General features: G+C 39.0%; 2 protein-coding genes across 13 annotated transcripts in view; both read left to right on the forward strand.

Moving 5' to 3' along the window:
- The first annotated feature begins 336 nt into the window (after positions 1 to 336).
- On the forward strand, positions 337 to 18239 carry LOC121735864 (zinc finger MYM-type protein 3). Of its 5 annotated transcripts, none has more exons than XM_042126829.1 (20): positions 337 to 556; positions 1075 to 1486; positions 2621 to 2844; positions 3025 to 3160; positions 3491 to 3643; positions 4244 to 4396; positions 4482 to 5762; positions 6058 to 6334; positions 7206 to 7314; positions 7674 to 7773; positions 8728 to 9360; positions 11390 to 11557; positions 12037 to 12269; positions 12894 to 13104; positions 13727 to 13852; positions 14336 to 14457; positions 15360 to 15498; positions 15970 to 16069; positions 16770 to 16945; positions 17721 to 18239. In XM_042126829.1, the coding sequence occupies exons 2-19, from the start codon at positions 1117 to 1119 to the stop codon at positions 16942 to 16944; spliced, it is 4710 nt and encodes a 1569-aa protein (XP_041982763.1). In that variant the 5' UTR covers positions 337 to 556; positions 1075 to 1116; the 3' UTR covers position 16945; positions 17721 to 18239. The 5 variants fall into 5 exon arrangements, with proteins under 5 accessions (XP_041982763.1, XP_041982765.1, XP_041982766.1 ...); XM_042126831.1 differs by having other exon boundaries at positions 8731 to 9360; XM_042126832.1 differs by having other exon boundaries at positions 4244 to 4393.
- A 4147-nt stretch (positions 18240 to 22386) lies between these two features.
- The window catches only part of LOC121735749 (tubulin polyglutamylase TTLL4-like), a 41581-nt gene continuing 38964 nt past the window's right edge, over positions 22387 to 25003 (forward strand). For 5 of the 8 annotated variants that reach the window (XM_042126670.1, XM_042126667.1, XM_042126669.1 and 2 more), the window contains exons 1-3: positions 22388 to 23290; positions 23576 to 23917; positions 24316 to 24535. In XM_042126670.1, coding sequence (XP_041982604.1) covers positions 22956 to 23290; positions 23576 to 23917; positions 24316 to 24535 — 897 coding nt within the window. In that variant the 5' untranslated portion in view covers positions 22388 to 22955. Of the gene's footprint in view, positions 23291 to 23575; positions 23918 to 24315; positions 24536 to 25003 lie in introns of all 8 variants that reach the window. The other 3 variants (XM_042126671.1, XM_042126672.1, XM_042126668.1) reach the window with 2 other exon arrangements.

Below are 25003 nucleotides of genomic sequence, written 5' to 3' on the forward strand. Positions count from 1 at the left end.
AATAAGTAAAAGAAACAAGGTCTGTGCCACTTGTGTCTAAAAGATGAAAAAGCACATAACAAACAAAGACAGCGCACCTTGAATAAAGCGCTTATTCCACTAATCCTAGCTAGGAAGTCCTAGCTAGGATAAGTGGAATAAGCGCTTAACTTAAACGCAAATATGTAATTTATGATTAAAATAAAATATTACTTTTTCGGGATTCATTTTTAAAATTATCGATAGTCGATAAAGTTAACGTGGACGTTACTATTTAGCGTCGTACTCGTGTACTGTGAACTGTCAAATAGCTAAAAAAATTTTAAAAATTAAATTATTTTTTTGCCCGTTTAATCTATCTTGATTCTTGAACAAAATTATTCCAGCTACTGATTATATTTTTAACATATTATTTTTAATGTTCTGAAATGAATTTCATTTTTATACAATGAAAAATGTAATTAAGTTCCTCACTTGATATTTTTAGTTTATACATCCGTAGCCGCGCACAGAGTTTATTCCAAAATGGTGGTCGTTTGTTGTGGCTTATAAATAAAGAATTCGGAAAATAATGTTTGTAAGTATTATTTAGTATATTTCAAGCTTTGAGTGGTCTTGCAAAAAAAATTACAACTAATTATGCATTGAACCCTCAAGAATTATGGTAAACTTCTTTCGCTTTGACCTTACGTTGAACCTCTCGCTTACAAAGAAATTTTATACTTACCGTAAAAATTGTTTAGAGAAAATCCTTTTCAATATCTATAAAATAAGCAAATATAAGCCCCCCAAATTGTAAATAAGAAACTGAAATGAAAGAGGCTGATAACATTTTTTTTTACCTATAAAGAAATAAGCGCGGGATATGATTGCATTGGAGCATTTGGAGCTTTTAGCGTCAAATGCATTTGCTATGTTCGTTGCAAAGTAAATATTTCGCCGCAAGGTATATGTGGATCTAAGCTTCTCGTAAAAAATGGTGAATCTTAACCTCTTTCTTTCCTATTTCCAATCGAAAACTCATTATCGCTTTGTTTTATAACCTACAAAATAGTGCCGGGTCCCATTATAAATCGCGACCGATTTTTTTTTCAGATGTGTGATTAGTGACCAATAGTGTATACCTTGGACTTCAAAATGGACGAAAAAGAAGTCCCAGAGGTTCCTGAGGAAAAACAAGACTCAAAAGAAGAAGCTGGTCCCATTGAGAACACAGAAACTGTTGAAGGTGAAAACAGTGAACCCTGCGATCAGAGTAAAGGGGATGAAAAGTCCAAAAGTGCTGAAAATCTTGAGAGTAGTAAATATATTGAAATTAGTGAGAATAATGAAAGTAGTGATAAATCAGAAGTAACTGTTAGTGAGAGTGTTGAACCAGCCACATCTAGTGAATTAGAGAATCATTTAGATCATGATGAAAAAGATGACACAGGAAAAGTGGATGAATCTACAGCAAACAATGGTGAGTCCACTGACACAGCCGTTGAAGCGGCAAATCACAGAGCTGGTAAAATTATTACTTCCCAGTAGGGTTGCCAGGTTGCTAGACCAAAAAGCCGGACAAAACAGTCAGCTAGATATTAGTATAAAAAAGCTGAAACCTTGCTATCGAGTACTTGGAATCTAAACTTTTAGTATAGCAATACGTTCGGTAGCGTGTACAGATTTTCTGTTTTAACTTTTCTTAAAACAATTTAACATCTAATAGCTCTACAATTTTACATCTCATTAGGTGTTTGTCAACCGTCTAAAATTTGTAGGATTTTTATATAAAGTTATAGATTCTTGGCTCTACAAAAGCCGGCTCCCTTTAATATTGGCTGGACACGCGAGCGAAAAGCCTGACTGTGTCCGGCTTTATCTGGACGCCTGGCAACCCTACTTCCCAGTCCTTTCATGACGTGTCATACAAAAACCATTACAATTATTTATATTTTATCAGTACATTATTAAGTTTCTGCTATAAACATTGATTTTTAATGCTTCTTGCAAAATTGTAAATGTCTATAATGATAAATACAAAAGTAATTAGATTTTTTAGTTTATTATTAGTAAGTGGCAAGCCATAATCCATACCAATATTTCAAATTCACATGTGTCTGTCTGTATATTATTCTTTACAGTTTACACTGAAGTGATGAACAGCGGAGCTAAAATGGTCGCTTTGGAGAATCATATATTGAATCATAACATGATTCATTTTTCTTAAATCGCAAAATGCAAGTCTGCTTGCAATTCATGTCTAGTAATTCGTACTAATTTGACATTTGTCAGTTTGACAGTTTTGACAATTCATTTGCTGAATTGATTGAGAGGAATTGCTAAATGTTACCATTTTAGCCCCACTGATTTTGATAAAAGTTGTTATTATTAATACTTTATGTTAATTAGATCTGAGACACAATATAGGATAGTTTTGAAATGTAATGTTTTGTGTAGGTAACTAAATTGTAACAATATACTTTAGTTGCACTTTAAATTAGAAATTCTTGATAATGTGGAAAGTGTTTGTCATTTACGGTTTTAAATTCAATTTTGTTTATGTGCCTCTTGCAGGCACAGACAGGTTTTTCTCTGTTGTTTGAAATATTTACAATCAGTAAAATTCTTGCAATTGAATTTAAAAATTGTCTTTTCACAGAGGAACATTTAGAAAGCAAAATTGATCCTAAAGAGGAGACTGACCAAGACGGAGAAACTGAACCGGAGAGGCCGTCAGACACACAACTGGTTCCGGAGCCTCTTACAGAAGAAAAAAAAGAAGAAATAGAAGATGAAGCATCTGAAGAAAAGAAGGAAGATGGAAATCCCGTGTTTGAAACAGCACCACATGTGTTGGACGAATCACAGGAGGATCATACTCAGGTATTTCATTCATGTCACGGATGAATATTATGTATGCATTAACTCCTAATAATAAAAATGCGTGTGTGTTAAAAAATTCCTAATATATTTTATTTTAGTTCTTTAAAAAATTTAAAAAATTATGTGAAATAGATCTTTTTGTGTGGCTTATACTTTTATTTATATTATCTTTTGTTTTAGGCCTCAGATCCATTTGACGCACTTCTGAAAGATTTATCGGAACAGACTGACAAGGAGCCTCAAGAGGCTTCCGCAGCAACAGTGAATATTAACGATGATGATGGTGATGTTCACGAGGATGATGAGCCACCACCTGGTATAAATTTTGACTTCATTTTACTTTATTACTTAGGTCTATTTGTGAGTCTTAAAGTATATGGCTTTTCTTAGCATTAATGCAGGATATTTTGACAAAACAGCAATAATCCATACTAGAGCGAGATCTTATTGATCAGTATGAGGTTTTTTTTTTTAAGTGGGGCTTCAAAACATCAACAAAATGCTAAAATTTAATGGATATTACATTTTTTTAAATAATTTGAAGCAAATGTTGCAACAAGAGTGACAAACTAAAAGTGAGAATTTACCAAGAAGTCTTTTTGCTAAAGTGATAAGTGACACACTATATAACTGAAAATGTTTACAGAAGAGGATGGTGCTGTGGCAGTTGAGGAGCTGGTGGAGGAACCCGGAGCTGATGAGGAGGTGTGCCTCTTGCCGGACACAGAACGAGAGATCAGTGAGGCAGACAGGGTAGCTGCCGAGAAAGTGCTGGCCGAAAAACGGAAGAGAGAAGAGGGTATGATAATTCTGTTTTACTAGTTACTGGTACACTCTTATCACCTTCATCACGTAAATAGCTCTTGTCCATACTACACTTAGGGGCCTGTTTCACCACTTCCCGATAATGTGCCGGAGAGGCTATCCACAACTTATTTGGCAGATTCTCCATACTTTATCTGTCAAGTTAAGTTGAGGATAGACTATCCGGCACTTAACAGGAACTGGTGAAACAGGCCCTTAATATTATAAATGCGAAAGTGTGTCTGTAACCTCTTCATGCCCAATCAGCTGAACAGATTTTGCTGAAATGTGGTATGGAGATACTTTGAGTTGAAATAGGATACTTTTTCGGGTTTCGGGATTTCGGGAAAAATTGTACGGTTTCCGCGCGATAAACGAGTTTTGGCGCAACGTAGTTGCGGGCGTCATCTAGTATCTTATATTTATGAATTCTTGCAAATTAACAATTTTTAAGCAGTTCTTTGTGAAGCCACATTTTTTTAAGTACGAAAGATTTTGAAATTTCGTCAATGTTTTGATTTTAGAAGTTATGAATAATGTTGGTCCCTATATGTAGCTATGTAGTTTCCTCTACATGAGAAGTATTTGTCTACAGAATCAGCAGCTGCTGCACCCCCCGAAGTGCCCAAAACTGAAAATGAAGCTGAAGTTACTGAAACTCCAACAGAGGAGACTCCAAATGATGATGCGGTTGTTTCAGAGACTACTGAAAACTTGAATGAGGGGACATCGCAAGAAAATGGAGGAGGTAATGTGTTTAGAATTCCCAAAGTTTTATCCCTTAAGTTTATGATGTCTTTTTAATAGCCAACTACATGACAATAACTTTGCAGACAGAGAAAATGAGGAAACTACAGAGGTTGAGGACACAGAGCCGAGTACTATCAGGCAAATTACACCATGCGAGGGCAAATGTTACAAGTGCCAGATGGATGTGCAGTGTCAGTACCGCTTCTGTACCAAGGAGGAGGAAACAAATTATCTCTGTTCCCTAAACTGCTTGATTGCATTCCAAACGGAACATCCCGGTCAGTATGTCGTCGTCAGCAAGAAATACATGATCGAAGAAATACTTCCCAAAAGCTTAACATGCTCTGAGTGTGAAGAGAAGAAAACCTGCTACTTTTATTACAATTATGATTCCGTTGATACATACTACTGCTCAGAGGAATGCTTGTTCAGCATGATGGCAGATGAGAAAGCAAAGTATACATATAAGAGGAGGAGAATCACTGTCGACGAAAGAGAACCAGTCATGGGTGAATGTTTTGTGTGCAATGAAATCAAGGATTGCATATACGCTCTCAGTAGATTCGGTGTGCAGTTGAAGATATGCGATCAGCCTTGTTTAAAGATGTTGAACATTAAGGAAAACGGAAGATACTATCCCAAAAAGAAAAGGCTGTCAAGAATGCAACCACAGCAAAAGGAGGTGCCAGTCGTAGTACCGAAGCCGACTGTACCTCTTTTAAAATTAAAAGTAATAAGCAATGCGACCGATAAATATTTAGACGAAGCGTATAAGGTTAAAGCGAAAACACCCGCTATGGTAAAAAGCGCTCGAGAAGAAAGGGAGCGAACATTCTTACGTACTTGCGTCGACTGTAAGCTAGTACTAGATAGCGAAGATAAACTCATCACCTGGGAAACAATGGACTTCTGTAACGAAGTATGCTTGGGGAGGTATCAGAACAAGATCGGTTCCAAGTGTGCCAATTGCAAGAATTTAGTTCAACATACTAGCTTAGGGAAGTACTGCGTGAGATTTGGTTACGATATCCGTCAGTTTTGTAATTCCGGCTGTCTGGAGGAGTTCAAAAAGGGGTTGAAGATTTGTTGCTACTGTCAGCGAGATATATCTGTGGGGCCGCAAGGATTCTTGGCCCCGGTGGGAGATAAAGGCCAGTTTAAAGACTTCTGCTCCCAACTTTGCATGGAGAAGTTTGATCAGATGAGCAAGAACCCTGTGCCCCAACCTGTTTGGGCCAACTGTGCCGTATGCTCCTTGGAGAAAGCTACTACTATCGAAGTAGAGGTGTCCGAAAATATTTGTCAGAGATTGTGTTCGGACCCATGTTTTGCAGCCTTTAAATTTGTCAACAACATTTTACCAGGTAAGTTTGTTAGTGATTTATAATGCCACATTAAAGTGACATTATTCTTGTTTTATTATTAACTTAATTACTATTAAAAAACCACTGTGTACACAGATGTTACGCCCATACAAAGTTTTGTTCTTGTCTTGATACATTAGATATTTGGCTCCTAGGCAAGAACAAAACATGGTATAACTATAATGTCTGTTTACATCCTCCACAGTATTAACTCTTATTACCAATAAGGCCACAGGGGATTACTTTAATATAATTTATACACAGATGGAAATATTTATTACACATTCATTTTCAGATCAATGCAAATGGTGCAAGAAGTATTTTGAGAGAACATTATCGAAGAATTTTACAATATACGACAACTCAGCTGCCAACTGCTTCTGTTCTAAATCGTGTATGAACATCTACATTAGCAACACACGACATATTGTACCGTGTAACTGGTGTAAAGTGAAGAAGTACAACTTTGATATGATACGAAGGTTGCAAAGTAACGGCCAAGTGATTTTGATGTGTTCTCTGAACTGTTTGAATCTATATCAAGTCTCTATCAATGCTGTATCTTCGAGAAGGTAATTTTATTTTGTTTTTGTATCATGACTTATAAATAACATATCAATGACATGTTATTTGTAAGTCATGTTATAACTCGATGACGCAAAACAAAGGAGGGTATTATTTTTATTATTAATCATCATCAAAAAAAAAATTATGAATCATCATCAGAGTCCCCTCATTGTATTCACTGTAGGGTTACAGAAGACTTAATGCATTTGTTGGTGGATTGTGGACTAAATCATGGTCTCAGAAGCCAGTTGTTTTCAGGAAATTTGTTTGGGGGGCAAATTAATATTATTTTGGCGTCGCCTCTTTCGCAAGAGGCCCGCACTTTAATAATATTTTATTTATTGTCAATGAGGGGTCGCATAGTTTAATTTTTAATAATTTTGAATAATACTATGAGGCTGGCATAGATGCCAAGTGCATTTTAAGCCTCGTAAAAAATTTGAATAATAAAAAAACATCATCATCATATTATGTTTCTTTTGTAATAAGTTGCAAAAGATTTGGATTCATGTTCAATATCAAGTAACGTGATACAGTCCGGCTAAGAAGGTAGAAAAAAAACGTGTAGTAACTTGATCTTTTTCGCGCCCAAAAATATTGCTATTTCACTCCTGTCGTTTAACAGTGAAAACGAGAGCAAATCGGCGCGACTTAAATAGTTGAGTGGACCGAAATTGCATGAGCTATAGCAACTACAACTAAGCTAAGCGTCCACCTATCAGCATCGGACGCATTGCATGCAACGGATTTTAGTTTGCCTTCTATATAAACTCATACATACATGCGTCCACAACACAAACATAGTTTAGTATAGGCAAACTCCGTTGCGTGCATCCGATACCGATAAGTGGACCTTTAATGTATTTTTGTTTGCAGGACCAAATGTGACATGTGTAAGAGAATAGCCCTAGCACAATATCACTTGACGATGTCGGATGCGACGGTACGCAATTTCTGCACGTACCAGTGCGTCATGTCTTTTCAGGTTAGTAATTTTTATGGTCTATGTCACTAAACTAATTCCATCCCGGTAAATGATTTATTACATATTTTTTTAATGTAGCAATCCATACTAATATGACAAATGCGGAAGTGTCTATCTGTAGGTCTGTCTGTTACCTTGGTATGGAGACAATTTGAGGTTCGGAAAAGGATATATGATACTTTTATCTCGGAAAAATGTACGGTTCCCGCGATAACCGAGTTTTGGCGCAACGGAGTCAATATCATTTTAAATATAGTCCATGCAATTGAGATGGTAGAATTTATGAGCTTTTATTATTATTACTGTAAAACCTCATGTTCACCACATTCTTATATTCAATGATTATAAAATGTGTACAGAGTCAATACTCGAAGGGTTCGGTGTCGGTCGGCGAGGCGGTTGACCAACCCAAGGCGGTGCCGACAGGTGCACCACGACGCACATACTCGAAAGCTAATAGTAAGTATAGCTGTACTTACTATTACAGACAAAATATTATTATAGACAAAATACGTTTAGGAAGGTAGTCCAGGGGGGATTACAGCTGTAGTCCAGGGGTTCCTAAAAATATTTTGTCTACTACCCACTTTGAGAATAAACTTATGTTTTAGCGCCCCCTTTGTTTAAATTTAAAATGCGTCCGGATGAAATGAAAATAGAAATAACCCCGTCAGTCTCTACACAACGCCCCCATTTTTTTTTCTGGGTCCCCTTTAGCGCCCACAAGGGAGCGTCCCGCGTATCGCCCACTTTGGGAAAGGCTGCTGACTGCTGTGCACAAAAATTGTATCAAGGCTAGGGACTCGATGCTCATACCTTGAAGTCGTTTTGATCTCAGGCTGTCTCATTTGAGCATGAGGACTGTGCGGGCTAGCATGAGGACTAGACAACCTGAGATTGAAAAATTCGGAATATGAGAATTGATCCCTCGGTAGAAATATTAAAATGTTTCCCTTATGTGAGAATATTTCCGTGTTAGTCTTCCCGTACGCATACAAGCAATTAGCTGAAATTAAAAAATAAAGGCACTGGAGCTACGAATAATAAAAACTAAAGAAGAGTAACTGTGTCAAAAATTTGTTCTGCGAGTCTACAAAATGAGACCTGAATACATTCATACTTTATGCATGTATTCAGTAATTGGTACACAATTTTGTGTATTTATAGAAGTGACAAATTGATTATTGTCAACGGCATTATTTCGTTTTGAGTGTTAGTGTTTCGTAGCTATTGTCATATTTTAGTGTGTGAAATGGAACCAAATTCAAAATGGTTGAAGAATGGGAGTTACGTTTTCTTGGCTTTTATTATTCGTAGCACTGGAGTGACAAATAAACACATAAATATTGTTAAAGTTATCTGCTTTTTTAATATATCAGTGTATATTTTGCTAAACGATTCACGTTTGTCCAGCAGCGAAATCCCAGCGCGAAACGCGAACAAGCGGCCTGCCGGTGATCTCGAGCGTGCAGTCGCTAGCGGCGCCGCCCCCGCTCCAGCCGGCCCCTACACGCATGAAGTCCAAACGCCACGTGGAGCCCGAGCCGCCGGCCGCGCCCCCTACGCCGCCACCGCCCCCCAAACCCCCCACACCACCCCCGCCCCCTCCCCCCAAGATCTACAACCACGTCATCGTCAAAACACTCCCGCCCCGGGAGGTTGCCAACAAAGCGACCATGTCCAAACCCATGATGGTTTCCAAAGGGGTTGCTTGTAGACCTCATCCCTGTACGAAGGAGTGCCAAACGGATTCGAGTTTAGAGAGAAAGGTGTTGATCCCCATTCCGGTACCCATCTATGTCCCCGTACCATGTGCAATGTGGTCCATGCCGTTACCCATCCCGGTGCCTATACCTATACCCGTCCCTACCCCGGTGTTTATACCCACTACGCGGAACTCTGCGAAGGGTATCATGAAGGAGATTAATAAGATCCACGATAAGATGCCGACGGATCCGTTCGAGGCGGAACTGCTGATGATGGCTGAGATGGTCGCTGGAGACAAGAAGAAAGATCAGAGCGATTCTGACACCGATGATGATAATGGTGAGATCTACCTGCTATTATACGATGAATAAATGAAATATACTTTAATGTACACAATCACAGTTACATACACATATAAAATCAAATTAAGAAATTTAAAAAAAACCCCGCCAAACAACTTTAAAAAGTAATGAAATAATATTTACTGCCTTTAAGTTCAAATAATTCCTAACTTGTGTAAAGTAATGTTTTAGTCCATAATTGTTGTCACGGTGTGTCGGGGGACCGCCAAGTAAACTACAAACTACAACCGCCAAGTCGCTGATTATCTCGATTCGGTTCGCTGTGAATGATCCATGTTATGTGAAATCAAACATCTACATTAGCGTTTACATATGCTATTGTGTTGTTATTTACCTTTATTTCCTTTTGTTCTCCATTGGTCATCAATTTAGTTATTTCTGTATTCATTGAAAGACCCACTATTTCGCTCTCGTTTGCTAGCTGCTGAATCATAATTTGTAGATTTTCAGGTGTTTCTTCAATAATAATTAAATCATCTGCAAATCTTAAATGGTTAAGTTTTTCTCCATTTATATTTATTCCATACTTATCCCAGTCTAACTTCCTAAATACCTGTTCCAGCACGGCCGAGAAGAGCTTAGGCGATAGTGGGTCTCCCTGTCTTACTCCTTTTTCAATTCTGAATTCGTTTCCTACTCTTTCTGTTTGTATCTTAGCTATGGCATTTTTATAAATTTTTCTTATGACCTCTATATTTTCTCGGGACACCCTGATTTTTCAAAGCTTCCCATATATATTTATGTTTTATGGAGTCAAATGCCTTGTTATAGTCAATAAAAGCCAAGTAATATATTTTGTTATACTCATTATACTTTTGTACCACTTGTCTTATTGTGTGTATATGATCTAGTGTAGAGAAGTCTCTTCTGAAACCGGCCTGTTCTTTCGGTTGGTTCTCTTCTAATGTGTTGCTTATTCTGTTTAGAATTACTTTGAAAACTATTTTGTACAAGTTAAGTATTAAGCTCACTGGTCTATAATTGTTTATTTGATCCTTGTCTCCTTTCTTGTGCAGCAGTACAATAGAGGATTTTGACCATTGTTCTGGTATCTCCTCCTTTTCTAAGATTTCGTTAAACAAGTTTGTAGTGAATTTGATTATTGATTCCAAACATCCTTTTATTATTTCGTTCGATATTTGGTCGTCTCCTGGTGCTTGTCGCAATTAAAATGAGCCCAAACACGAAACCTCTGCTCTAAGTTGGCGAGGAGTTGAATATCCTATTGATTACCAGGTGATGCTGCAGCACCAGGTCAACTTTCCATTAATATATTGTATATTCACAAATGTCACGAACTAGAATGAAATATAAAACCCATCAAACGACTACAAGTTGCTAACGGCCTTTCATGAACCAGATAACCCCTGATTGTCCAGCACTGAGCAGGTTGATGATGATAAATGATAGCTAAGAACACTCTCGATCATGTCAGCTTTCAAACAAAAAAAAAACTGGATCAAAATCGGTCCACCCGTTTAGATGCTATGATGCCATGGACAGATACACACACAGACAAACAGACAGACAGATAGACAGACAGACAGACACGTCAAACTTATAACACCCCTCTTTTTTGTCGGGGGTTAAAAATGAAAGCAAAACATCAATGATATACATAAACTATACAAGGGAACGGGGTAAATAATTCGCATCCGGAATTAAGCAACTCTCTATGGCATCAGCTATCCAACTTAAAAATTATTATTTCAAGTTTGAAAATATTATGCCATATAAAAAGTTTTTTACTATCAGAAGTCTGTTCATTTTGAAAGTTTTCGAAACGGAATAAATATCGGTAAAAACTTCAGTAAATAAATATTTTTGCGTTTTTTAATATAACAGATTTACCGCCGCACTCAGTGTCGAACATTAATTACTTAAATGTAATTAATTCAAAATTTTGGCATAAGCCCTATACATTATCTGTCAAACTCTTAATTAAATTGAAGGTTAATCATAAATAAATGTCTCTGAGTACAGCAGTCAGTGTTTTTTTTTTACAGAAGAGACATTCAGTCCCGTTGCCGCGATGGACGGGAACAACGCGTTTGGCGAGGACATGTTACAAATGGCTCTCAAAATGGCCACGGAATATGAGGACCAGCCGGTCGACTTGGAGTCAGCTATGACTGCTAACACTATTACACCCAGCTCCCACCCTGGTATGCCAGGTAAAAAAAATAAAATTATTGACTTGAGAGAATTCAAACAAAACTGTAATAAGGAGAAAACGAAACTTAATATATCATGCTAAAGTTCGTTTAACGCTCGGGAACCGTACATTTTTCCTGGATAAAAGGTTCCTATGTCCTTGACCCAGACAGACATGCAGACGGACACATTTTCGCATTTGTCATATTAGTATGGATATGGACATGGATTGCTACATTGTCCTTTTCCGGGACTCGCAGTATCTCCATACCTAATTGTAGCATTTGCAGCAAAATCGGCTCAGTGGTTTGGGCGTGAAGAAGGTCACTTCTCTGTCTGTCTGTAAAGACAGACGAACGGACAGACACACTTTCGCATTTATAATATTAGTATGGATTTAAATTGCGAATTTTTGGTTCAATAAACGAAACGCTCAAGATAGACTTTTAGTAGTTTATTTACTTTGCGAATGGGGGACTTCCATAATTGGTCGTTTCAGGTCTGGAAGGCGAGGGCATGCATCAACACCACCTCATGGTGCTAGAACAGCAGCGCGCTGTGGCGGCGCTGCGTGCGAGCTCGGGCGCGGCGGCGGCGGCGGCACGGAAGCGCGCGCCCGCGCCGCCGCCCCGGCCTTCGCGCCAGTCCAAACGGCGTCGCGACCCGCCGCCCCCGCAGCCGGAGCCGCCGCGCGAACCCGCAGAGAAGCCCGACGCTAATATGTGCCTCAAGGTAACGTGTCTCTTTCGTATATATTCGTCTTATATATGCGCGGTCCAAGAAGGAGAGTCACAGGGGACATTAAATTCCTCCCATAAAGTCTGGCGTTTAGTAGTAGTAGGCGCAGCTAGCCTAATTGCTATTCGTGACCGACCGATATACCGAAAATTCAAATTTAGGCCGGTATAAATAGTCAGTACTCAAGACGCATCTCGGTCTCAAGACACGGTTCAGGCTCTGTGATTGGTTGGCAGTCAAAATTTGGACCAATCACAGAAAGGAACCGCGTCTTGAGACCGGGTCGCATCTTAAGTACTGACTATTTATACGGGCCTTAGAGATCTACAATACAATCTCATATTTCTGAAGCCGATCGCTATCGAGTCTGTCACAATATCTTATCTTATCTTATATCTTTAACCAAGCAATTCTTGTATATATATATATACATATATAATTGGAATCTCGGAATCGGCTCCAACAATTTTCATGAAATTTAGTATATAGGGGGTTACGGGGGCGATAAATCGATCTAGCTAGGAATAAATTTTTTTTTATCGTTTTATCGAATACCAAGCAAAGCTCGTTCAAATAGCTAGTTTTACTATAAATTAGTAATGACATTGTATGTTTCAGTACACTTTTGGAGTGAACGCATGGAAACAGTGGGTAATGACGAAGAATGCCGAAATTGAGAAGAGCTCTCTCAGAAGGAAACCTTTCAAGTCGGAAATACTGCAGCTGACGGCGGACGAGCTTAATTACTCCCTGTGTTTGTTCGTGAAGGAAGTCAGGAAACCCAATGGCAGTGAATACGCACCAGATACAATATATTACTTAGTTTTAGGTAAGTCGTTTATTACGTGTGCATGAAAACTGCCCATTACACGTTGTGTCTTTCACTCGCGCTTGAAAACATTGCTTTTTCGGCACTAAAGGTAGCCTTTCGAAGCGAGCGTCTATAGCGTCAGTGACGCCGCGACCGTAAAAAATTATGATTTGGCGTAGGTAAGTGACGTCACAGACGCGTTAATGTCGCTGTGCTCGACTCCAAACCATAAATTTTCATTGTCGCGGCGTCACTGACGCTATAGACGCTCGCTTCGAAAGGCTACCTTAACGCAAACCTGTGAAAGCAAGATGTTTAAACTTAAAATTATAAATGCCTCCAGCTAATGAAAGACGCAAAGTAGCGATAGTCCTTTTATATTTCTTTTTGTTTTCCTGTTTGGTAGCCCGGGCGCGCACTAGCGGCCAAGCCGCGGCGGCCAAGCCGCGGCGGCCATCGAGATAGATACCTTAGTATGAAACCGCCATAGACCACGCGCACCTGGCTGCAACGCGACCAGCGGCTACACCATACTTTCGATGGCCGCCGCGACCTGACCGCTGCGGCCTGGCCGCTAGTGCGCGCCCGGGCTACAGAGCTCCTGCCTAATTCCTATAATATATATGTTTTACTTTTACAGGTATTCAGCAATATTTGTTCGAAAATGGTAGGATAGACAATATTTTCACCGATCCATATTACGAGAAGTTTACAGATTGCTTGGACGAAGTCGCAAGAAAGTTCTCTGTGTTATATAATGACTCACGTAAGTACTACCTGCTTTGAAATAACGTTTTAAGTTAACTTAGGGCCTGTTTCAGAAAGTGGTGAATGGCATTTTATTGTGGTTATTTGGACAGAGTACACTTTCCCTTCCTACTAATATAATATGTTACACATTATACAGGGAGTAACAAAAGTAAGTGATAATAGAGTTCATTCTGAAAGTAGCAGCTCTGAAAGAGCAACATTTTTTGTGAGTTGTATGGGCGAGCGCCTCAGGGTCATAAATTTTCCCATACAAAAGTTTTAAAAAAGTTACTCTTTCAGCGCTGCCACTTTCACAGTGAACTGTATGACGCAAACACCCTAAAGTATTGTCACTTATTTTGGTTACACCTTGTATAATGTCCTTTTAAGAAGCTTGATAGACAAGGACAAAATATTGTAATATCAATTGTGTAAATATTAAAATTAGTAAAGATATTAGTTTTGTATACAAAGTTTAATAACCTATACGATATTACAGAATACATTGTGACTCGCGTGGAGGAAGAACATCTATGGGAGAGTAAACAGCTCGGCGCGCACTCGCCACACGTTTTGTTGTCCACCCTCATGTTTTTCAACACTAAGCATTTTAATCTTGTGGCGAGTATCATAAACAAAATCAGTGGTGGATTAAGACTACTTGATGCCCTAAGCAATCCATGCCAGTGCCTCACTGGCATGGATTGCTTAGGGCATCCCTATCCGTAATATTATGTCGACATTGAACCTTTATGGTCGATTTACACGGGTGACTAACGGGTCGATTTTAGTCACCCGGCAAGTCACCAGTCGAATCGCCACCCCGTTTACATGGGTGACTAACAGGTCGAATTTAGTCACCCGGCAAGTCACCAGTCGACAGTAGTATTCGCAGCAAGCGATCGCTTGCGACTGAGCGTTTGCACGGTCGATTTTAGTCACCAGCCGCATGCGGCGATTGGCCGCAAGACTTTGGGGCTTGCAACTTTAGCCGCATGCGGCGTAAATCGTGCGGCTTTAGTCACCCGTGTAAATCGGCCATTACTCTTCTAGTTCGTGACGTGATGCCCTAGCTATGCAATTGATTAATTTGAATTATAAAATTGCAGAGCATCAGTGGCGCACATTGTCATGGAACACGTAGAAATTCTCTCATGGACGAATATTTTCTATTGCGTTTATGCAGTAATGCGATATGGACGCAAATAAGCAATGTGTTAACCCACAAAAATCAACAAATGAGGATTTTGATGTAGGCACATACTACATTTTTCAACAGTATTTTAAGTGCCATAACCCTTATTTATTTTAAAAATAATATCTTTTAAAATACACTAATTATCTATGCAACATAAAACATTTTACAATAATCTATCGAATAAAATATAGCAGTATGAGTTTGAACATGCTCCACAAGCATACTGTGGACCCTTTTATTCACTCGAAAATAAACACTTCCTTTATTAGGTTAACCTGGAATTTCAGTATTCGTATGTTTATAAATATAAATGATATATTTACAGACTGTAGAGGAGCATATGCAGCTATCGTTTTCGCATATAATGAAACATTGGAAGAGGAATCCGAATCAACCCGGCCAAGCCAAAATTCCTGGTTCCAGAAATGTTTTGCTACGCTTCTACCCACCACAATCGGCCTTAGGTAAGTTTATGTACTTATCTGAGTGCTAACACTTTGATTAAACAATATTAAAAATCTCTTGTCAATCTTTAGAGCTTTACGGAAATAAAAGAGGATGTAAAGATGGGGAAATTTCATTCAGCTAAGGTGGCTTTCGGATCTTTGCCGCGAGCGACCGCGACCGGTAAAAAATCAAATAAAATGCTACTATATGACATAAACTATAAGTATCCTTTTTTACTGACATTTGTGTGGCTACCCACGCTGCCACCGGCGGCGGCATAAAAGCTAGCAAGTAGAGTAAAATAAAACCTATCGCCTATGTCATAAAGTGGCATTTCGTTGGAATTTTCGTCGGTCGCGTTCGCTCGCGGTAAAGATCCGAAAGCCACCTTAAGACATTCAAATAATATGCTAATTTTAGGATGATCTGTTTTCTTGTATGTCACCTATGGTCTATGACACTTAAACACTTTGTTATTATTTTTACAGAAGCAAACTCAAGAAAGAAGAAAGTGTATGAACAGCAAGAAAACGAGGAGAATCCATTGAGATGTCCAGTGAAGTTGTACGAGTTCTATATTTCTAAATGGTATGTGTAAGTTACTGTCTAATTTTGTAACTTAAGCTACCATTCTAGACAATAAATTTCGACGTGTGGGTAATGCGGAATACCCCAAATTAAATATTTCGAAATGAAACTTGTTGCTTGATAATGCTTGATATTGACAGAACATTGTCAGGCTAGTTCGAAGACTAACCAACTATCATGGGTTTCCTTACGATGTTTTGAACTACTGTAACAGACTGTCTACTTAAAATGCATTCGCCAGTTTCGACAGCTAAGTTAGATGCCAAAAATGTAGCGGTTTTGTCTTAGCACATATTTTGTTCTGAGCGCTTAGACGCCAAAAATACTTCCTGCAACTCTTAGCCATCGTTCCACGCGAAAAATATACCATCCTCATCACCTTGATGAGTGGCAGTCTTCCACCGTGAGTTTTTCGCGTCACTTCTGCCGCGCACTGTAAAACTCTGTAACAAACTTTGACCAGCAGTATTTCTGGACCTATACGACCTGCAAACCTCCAAGAAGAGGTTTGCAGGTCGTATCTTAAAAATCCGGCAACGCTCCTGCAGCTCTTAATGTTGCAAGTGTCCATGGGTGACGGTCGTTGCTTTCCATCATGTGACCTGTTTGCTCGTTTGCCCCCTTATTTTATAGAGATTTGACTTAATGCATTTTGACTAAACGCTCAGGACTTATTAACTAACGCCACTTCTCTGTCCAGTCCGGAGTCGGTGCGCACGCGCAACGACGTGTTCTACCTGCAGCCGGAGCGGTCGTGCGTGCCGGACTCGCCCGTGTGGTACTCCACGCAGCCGCTCAGCCGCGCCGCCCTCGCCAAGATGCTGCACCGCGTCAAGATGGTCAAGGAGATTAACATCGCGCTGCTCACTAGCTAAGGTATATTGAATTAAAGAAGAGGACCCCTAGATGACCAATAACATTGCACAATACGTGATATTGCACAATAAAATTGATCGTCAAGGGGCGCGCTAATTAAATGAAGATTTTGACATAGCCGCATACATTATCTGTCAAACTCTTCATTAAATTGAAGTTTATTCATCATTAAATGTCCCTGAGTGCTGCCGTTTGACCCATAACCAATAAAAGTATTTATTCTGTGTGTAAGTTGTAACTATACAAGATCTCCTCGTCTTTGTGTGACATATTATATTAAAAAGCGTGACAGATAAAGACAGTAGATAGTAGACGCACGAATCCTAAAAACCTTTTCTAAAACGATACTAAGGCCGGTATAAATAGTCAGTACTCAAGATGCATCTCGGTCTCAAGACACGGTTCAGGCTCTGTGATTGGTTGGCTGTCAAAATTTGGACTAATCGCAGAGCCGAATCGCGTCTTGAGACCGGGTCGCATCTTAAGTACTGACTATGTATACGGGCCTAATAATATAACAAGTATATAATAAAACAAGTGAGAAAGAACAATTTTCAAGAATTTTACTTTTTACGAAGCTTTCTTGATATTAATAATTTTCATGTAATTTCTATAGTATTCCTTCCAATATGAACTATCAGAAAGAATTATTTGATAGACAAATGGAGGAACTATGTATTGCATTATATATTTTATTATTGTGTCATTGTAAAATTATAAATAAAGCTTACGACGTAGAAGGGAAAAAGTGCTTATAAAAACATTTTTTTTGTAGACTTGATCGACATGGTGGTTGGCCGTTGACTAACTTTGCCCTTTTTCATCAAAACGAGAAACATCATGGCAACGACAGCAGTATTCGCCAACTGAACGGTTTTCGGTGAAGACAGTTGCAGTGTATATTTTTTTAAACTTTGAATATCACGTTTATCAAGGACAGCTTAATGCAACATAAAAACATTTGTTAGTGATTTTTATGTAAGGTGACACAATTTCTATTGATTGAATCTGTTTATGTACAGAAATAATATAATCATATTCATTTGAAATGACAGATGTAATTAATTTATCTTTTTAATTTTGTACGCTCGTATGAATAAGCTGTGCTTATGTATTGGTATGTCATTAAAATTAATGGATTCTAAAGTGTACATACGCGTAGCGATCAGCATGTACGAATGTAAGGTGGACATTGACTTGGCATCCCAATTTGACGTTATTTTCCTAAACGACCGGAGAATATAATACTTGTATGTAATATTTTATATTAAAGGTCTACCAGAATCTGTGTAATGATGGCAAAAAGTGAGAAAGTAAATTGACTCTATCAATACCGGGGTAATTGGAATAAAACATTTTGATCCTTTTTTCCTTATAGCAGCGGATTATGTGTGTAAAACATGCAAATATATAAATTTATCCAATGATCAAGGATATTTAAACTTTTTAATCGGGACTTAACGCGACTTATTTAAGTAGTAATGCTACTACGCGTTAAGTCCCGATTAAAAAGTTTAATTATAATGCAACGCGAAAGTTTAAAATGTGATCAAGGATATTTTTTGAAAATCTGCTGTCAAATTTGACATCAGATTCTGGTAGACCTATACGTCTTGTGCGTAATATTTTATATTACTTAGTTTGTAGGCGAAAAATTCCAAGATATTTTCTAGTGAAGAATGCGTGTTGTGCTAAGGCATTCGTTCTTAAGTGTATAATTCTCACAAATATAAATTTTTATTAAACAGTATAGATAAAATAGTAAGAGAGTCAAGATTCGTATATTATTTTAAGTATGTCAGTTGCAAGGTTTAAGGTAGAAATAATTATAATGTGTAAAGAAAACAAACAGTTTCTCTTATATAAAGTGTTTTATTTGAATTTGAACCTTTATCTAAAATTCTAATAGGTGACCATCGCGGCCGCCCACGACGGTCAGGCGGGCACACGCTCAACGCAGCGAACGCCCTTATACCGTGGCCGTGCACAATTTAGGGCGTTCGCGGCGTTGAGCGTACTGTGCCCGTCGCGGCGGCCGCGCCGTGCGCTCGCCATAGTAATCGTGCGATGGCTGACCCGCTCAACGCAGCGCTGCTCTATGGGATGACATGAGACAAACACGCCTCGCGGGTGGCCGCGCCGGGCGCACGCTTAACGCAGCGAACAACCTTAGGCAACCTCGGTGAAACTGAAACAGTGCACAAGCCACAAGTATAGTCTGTCAAGAAAGTGAAGAAATTAAAAAGTGGCAACATCGTAGTGTCATCCCTTTCAAATCAATCTAAGAAAAAAGGGATGACACTACGATGTTGCCACTTTTTAATTTCTTCACTTTCTTGACGGACTATAACCAGGACTCGATATAGCCATTTAGCCGCTCCAGCAAAGATCATTTTCGCCGCCCTTTACATATACAGAAAACATTTGTTGGGGGAAATGGGAGGAACATTTAAGTAAAATACTTAAATATTTCCACTAGCAAACTTAAGGTAGGTTAGCTGGTAAAATTCTCAAACTTAAGTGGTGGATGGCTAGGTTGGAAGACAGGAATAAGTCAATTTCGCCGCCCCTCATTTTTGCCGCTCTGGGCAAATGCCCGGCGCGTCCCCCCTTAGATCGGGCCCTGACTATAACAACTGATTGCTGAATTACTACATAATATATTTTGGATACTCCGATATTCCCCTCTCAAATAATGTAATGACGTTCTAGTGCACGCAGAACCATATAGTCCGTCAAGATAGTGAAGAAATTAAAAAGTGGCAACATCGTGGTGTCATCCCTTTTTTCTGAGATTGATTTGAAAGGGATGACACTACGATGTTGTTGTTCTTCTTCTTCTTCTTTTGGCGTAAGCCTCCCCATTTAGGAGTTGCCATCAGCGTCAGAGTTAAGGCGAAAGATGGGAACAGTTTTAATAAACACGTAAAAACCAAGAAAAACAATAAACCTTTTTGAACGTGGCGGGTGACACGGTAGCCGTGTCATCTACTTCTATGGCGTATGACATGGCTCACGTGTCACGAGAAAATTGTATGCCGCCACTTTCCACCGTTAGTAACATAGAATATCATTGCTTTCCACAATCAAGGATGCGACCGGTAAATGGAAATAAACGAATTTCAAAATTGTTTTTGTTGGTTTTTCTTAAGTTTAGTGTTTGTATTGTTTACAATAATATGATTTAAAATAAAATTTTAAGTGCACTCCAGTCGCTCTCCAAGGCGCAAATGACGACGACGGGCCGCCCGAGAGCGGGAATTCACTACCGGGCTGCCCGCGGGCCGCCCGGTCTGGCACAAGTCTGCCGCTTGCCCCTATTGAACACACACAGAACAGGCAAGTCAGCCGATTAGATAGATAGAGGGCTGCAGCTCGGTCGTGGACTCATGGACTCAATCTTCTTTGTAACAAAATATGATAGATCAGCATCGGCATTGATTTCTTTGGATTTTTCAATAAGTTCGCTGTATTAGCGGCATTACGTAGATCGGTGTTCATGTAATCCTTGCTTTTAACTTTCTACAAACAAGGATACGACCGGTAAATGGAAATAAACGAATGTCAAAATTGTTTTTGTTCCTTCATTCCTAAGTTTAGTGTTTGTATTGCTTACAATAATATTTTTCAAAATAATATTTTAAGTGCACTCCAGTCGCTCTCCAAAGCGCGAATGTCGACGGGCCGCCCGTCGCGACCATTCATCTACAGACCTGCCCGTGACGGACTGCCCGCTACGGGCAGGTCTGTCGCATGTCTGCTCGTCAATTCCTAGGTACGGGCACAGACATGCCCGTTGGCCCGTGCCCGCAGCCTGCCCGCGAGATCGCATTTTTCCCGCGAGGGCACGGGCAAGTCTGTACATGAATGGTCGCGACGGGCCGGGCGGCCCGTCGTCATTTGCGCTTTGGAGAGCGACTGGAGTGCACTTAAAATATTATTGTAAGCAATACAAACACTAAACTTAGGAATGAAGGAACAAAAACAATTTTGACATTCGTTTATTTTCATTTACCGGTCGTATCCTTGTTTGTAGAAAGTTAAAAGCAAGGATTACATGAACACCGATCTACGTAATGCCGCTAATACAGCGAACTTATTGAAAAATCCAAAGAAATCAATGCCGATGCTGATCTATCATTTGTTACAAAGAAGATTGAGTCCATGAGTCCACGACCGAGCTGCAGCCCTCTATCTATCTATTCGACTGACTTGCCTGTTCTGTGTGTGTTCAATAGGGGCAAGCGGCAGACTTGTGCCAGACCGGGCGGCCCACGGGCAGCCCGGTAGTGAATTCCCCCGCTTTAGACCCAGTTTCATCAAGCAATGTTAAATAAATAACGGCTTGTTAAATCAGTTAACGGCCTGTTAGAGCATGGTTAGAGCTATCGTGCGTTCCACCAAACGCTAATGTCATGTCAAATCACCTAACACGGTGTTAAATTTTAATTCCTGCTAGGGAGGCCCGTTAAATATATAACAGGCCGTTATAATAGTCAAAACAACAACTTTTTAAAGACAATATCCAATATCAATAAAAGAATCTGTTTTGACTTTTGAGTGTTGCTGGCTGCCGCCATGTTTCGCCACATCCTTACGTATTATTTATTATTTTTCATGTTAAGCATAATTATTTATTTTCATTTTGTCAAAAATTCAGCCCTCAGATTTTCCTTGACATTGCAAATACACTGACTTGTATCAAAATTACCAATCCGAAATAAGTAAATAAAAGTTTGTATCATGATTCATGTTTTCAGCTTTGACAGATCATAATTATTAACCTGGTAAATTAAAAAGGACTATTGTAGTGTTAAGTGTAACAAAATATGTATGCGATCAGTAATATTTTAATTTGGTCGCATTATCTACCAGATGACGTATTATACGAATAAGGTGAAAATGACACATTGCAGCCAACATGTCGTATTAAACTTGTACATTGCAATTTCGTCGCCTTATAACAAGAACGAACGAATTGAATATTATGAATTGAATATTATTAACTCGTTGTTCACTTAAGTAATGCCTATTGCCTTGTTAGGATTTAACAAACAGAGGTTGGTGAAATTGGGTCTTACCCCGCGTTCCATTTAGCGTTTAAAACGATCAAAACGCTCAAAATGCCTCCTATTTTGAGCGTTTTGATCGTTTTTAACGCTAAATGGAACGCGGGGTTAGTAGCGCCATTCTCCCAACATTCTCCATGTCTATGTCGAGAGCCGCCATATTATGTCGAGAGCCGCCATTCTCTATGGGCTATGGCCGTTGTTTACGTTCGTCAATCGTCCGGTCATGTCATAACGTTCGTTCAACCAAAGAGTAAAGACTACGCACAATTTGTCGGAACTCTCTTTCTTGCCATCGCACTGTCTCTTTAAAAACATAGCAATAAAAATAGGTTTTTGTCAATCGTCATTGGTGAATGAACACACTGAATACTGATTCCATCTATGGATTCCATAGTCAATATCAATACACATCACAGGAAGATGGAAAAATTAAATTCAAGTTTTAACCAATACCGTATGTGTGAACTCAATGTTTATTAGATTGAAATGAAACTTGGTATTTTATCAGTTTCAGTTGTAACTTGTAAAATATAATAAATTAAAAGTGAAAGATACAAACATTACCTACCTATCAAGAGGATAAAATATACACACGTTTTTGATTTTCAACTTCATTCAACATTTTGAGCTGGATCGCCATTTCATTTCGTCGTTTCTATAGTGGATTAATCACGACGAATGTGGGATAAGACAAACGTGGAACACCGAAAATACTTTTTGTGTAACTAGTAGTAGGTAATAAACTGGGTATTCATCTTTCAATTTTGGCGGGATGTTGGTATTCGGTAATCGTTTTGGTTTGTGATGTTGAATGGAGTGATCTGTCAGCTGTCGTGCCTGTCCGTGGCCTGGCCTCCTCGTTTCGTGGAATCGTGGATCATCCTCAATGACTATTTTATGATAAATCTTTAGTGCGGTGAACTTACGCGTGTCCATCCATGTGGAATTTCGACGATGCGCCTCGACTGAGCGTGGAAATGGATAGCATGCGTCCGAACTACGCCGGTTTTGACGCGGGTTCCTTGGATTCGGTGCAGTGGTCGAGGCGCGCGCCTGCGAGGGTGCTCCGGCGGCGGTGTCGGAGCGAAGGCGTAGACCGGTCGCCGTACGAGGAAGCCAGTCGAGACCTGCACAGCTACTTGGAGAGCACACGCCCCAGTATACCACCACCGAAAGGCTACACCAACGGTTACGAGTGCCTCGACAGGTACCACGAATGTGCTTCAGCAGAAAACGGCGCCTACATAATGGCTAATGACAATGGATATTCAGGGTAAGAGAAAACATTCATAACCTATAAACTTTGCAAAATATCTGAGAAGTAATCAGATATGGACACTTGATGAGGTTATAATGGTTAAATGAATGATCCTCTTAACTTACAATCCAGATATCTTAATAATATAAGGACAAAAGAAACAACATTAGTGTACAAATCATTTTACATGTTGTTTGTATACTAATAAACAATATGAAATCTTCTCATTTGTATATTAAATATTACCAATAATATTCTACGAAACCTTGTGTTTTTTGATTTAAATTTCTTATTATTCAGGTACAAACAAGGAAAATCAAAATATTATAGAGCAAGTCCGACTAGACCACTAATAACGACACTTTCCAATACAAAAGTGGACGATAGATTGCCAAAAGTTGAGGAATTACTGGAAAAGGTAGATCAAGAAATGTTGGAAGTTTCGTCAATAAAGCAGCCATTGAAATCAATACTTAACAATCCTCTACCGAAATCCCCACCACACGGGATACTAAAGAAACCCAAAAGTAAACCGTACTATGAAAGCAGAATAATTGAAGGTCGGAGAAGACAGCGGGCATCGAGTGAACCAGACAATGCTTATTGTAATTATCACTTGTCTGCGCCTTTGTCCTATGATAGGTAAGTTCTAGGTTATGGCACATGTGATTTAATTCATCAAGCCCCATACGGTCACCGGTGACTGAGACAGTAGAAATTCTATTGTGTCTAGTTTTTTCACAATCAAAGGTTTGGTTGAAAATACTGTTTATTTTCAAAATATTATTAATAAAAAAAACTTTAAAGCTTCAATGGAGGATGTGATTGTTTTTACAACTGCACATTGTTTTATTTCAAGAAAAATCCTCATGATTGCAATAATTTATTATTTAAATTTTTCATATTTAACAAGAAATATAGCTTTATGATAAACATACATTCGAAACAAGTGCTTCTAAGAAAGTATTAAATAGCATTAAATATTTTTTTCTTAGTAATAAATAATTGCTGCATTAAAAACGATTATGATTTTCTTTTAGAAACTACTACCACACAAACAATACAAAAAGGGGGAAGGACAATTCTGGTGGTTATCTATATGGGAATACACCCTATAATTCTCCGCAAGCTAAACTAAATTACGTCAACAACACAAGATGTTCCTGTAAGGACCAAGTTATAATAGACGAATATAAGATGCATGTGCTAAGGACGACCGCTATCAATAATGATACTAGCAATGATATACCAGTTATAGTGGTGAGTAATATGATAAGCTTGTTATTAGCTTAATTTTTTTTTTATGAAATAAGGGGGCAAACGAGCAAACAGGTCAAAGCAACTTCCGTCGCCCATGGACACTCGCAGCATCAGAACAGCTGCAGGTGCGTTGCCGGCCTTTTAAGAGAGAATAGGTTAGTAGGGGAGGGTAGGGACAGGAAGGGAAGGGAATAGGGTAGGGGATTGGGCCTCCGGTAAACTCACTCACTCGGCGAAACACAGCGCAAGCGCTGTTTCACGCCGGTTTTCTGTGAGAACGTGGTATTTGTCCGGTCGAGCCGTCCCATTCGTGCCGAAGCATGGCTCTCCCACGTATAAATATTACATAATTTGGGTTAAAGAATAACTATCAGTTATAGTAAATTTATTGTTTGCTGGGTTATGTTGATAGAATATACTCTGTTTTGGTCTAATATACTAAAATACTAAAAGGTAATATAAGAAACA

Source organism: Aricia agestis, chromosome 18 (genome assembly GCF_905147365.1).
Source record: "Aricia agestis chromosome 18, ilAriAges1.1, whole genome shotgun sequence".
Taxonomy (NCBI): Eukaryota; Metazoa; Arthropoda; class Insecta; order Lepidoptera; family Lycaenidae; genus Aricia; species Aricia agestis.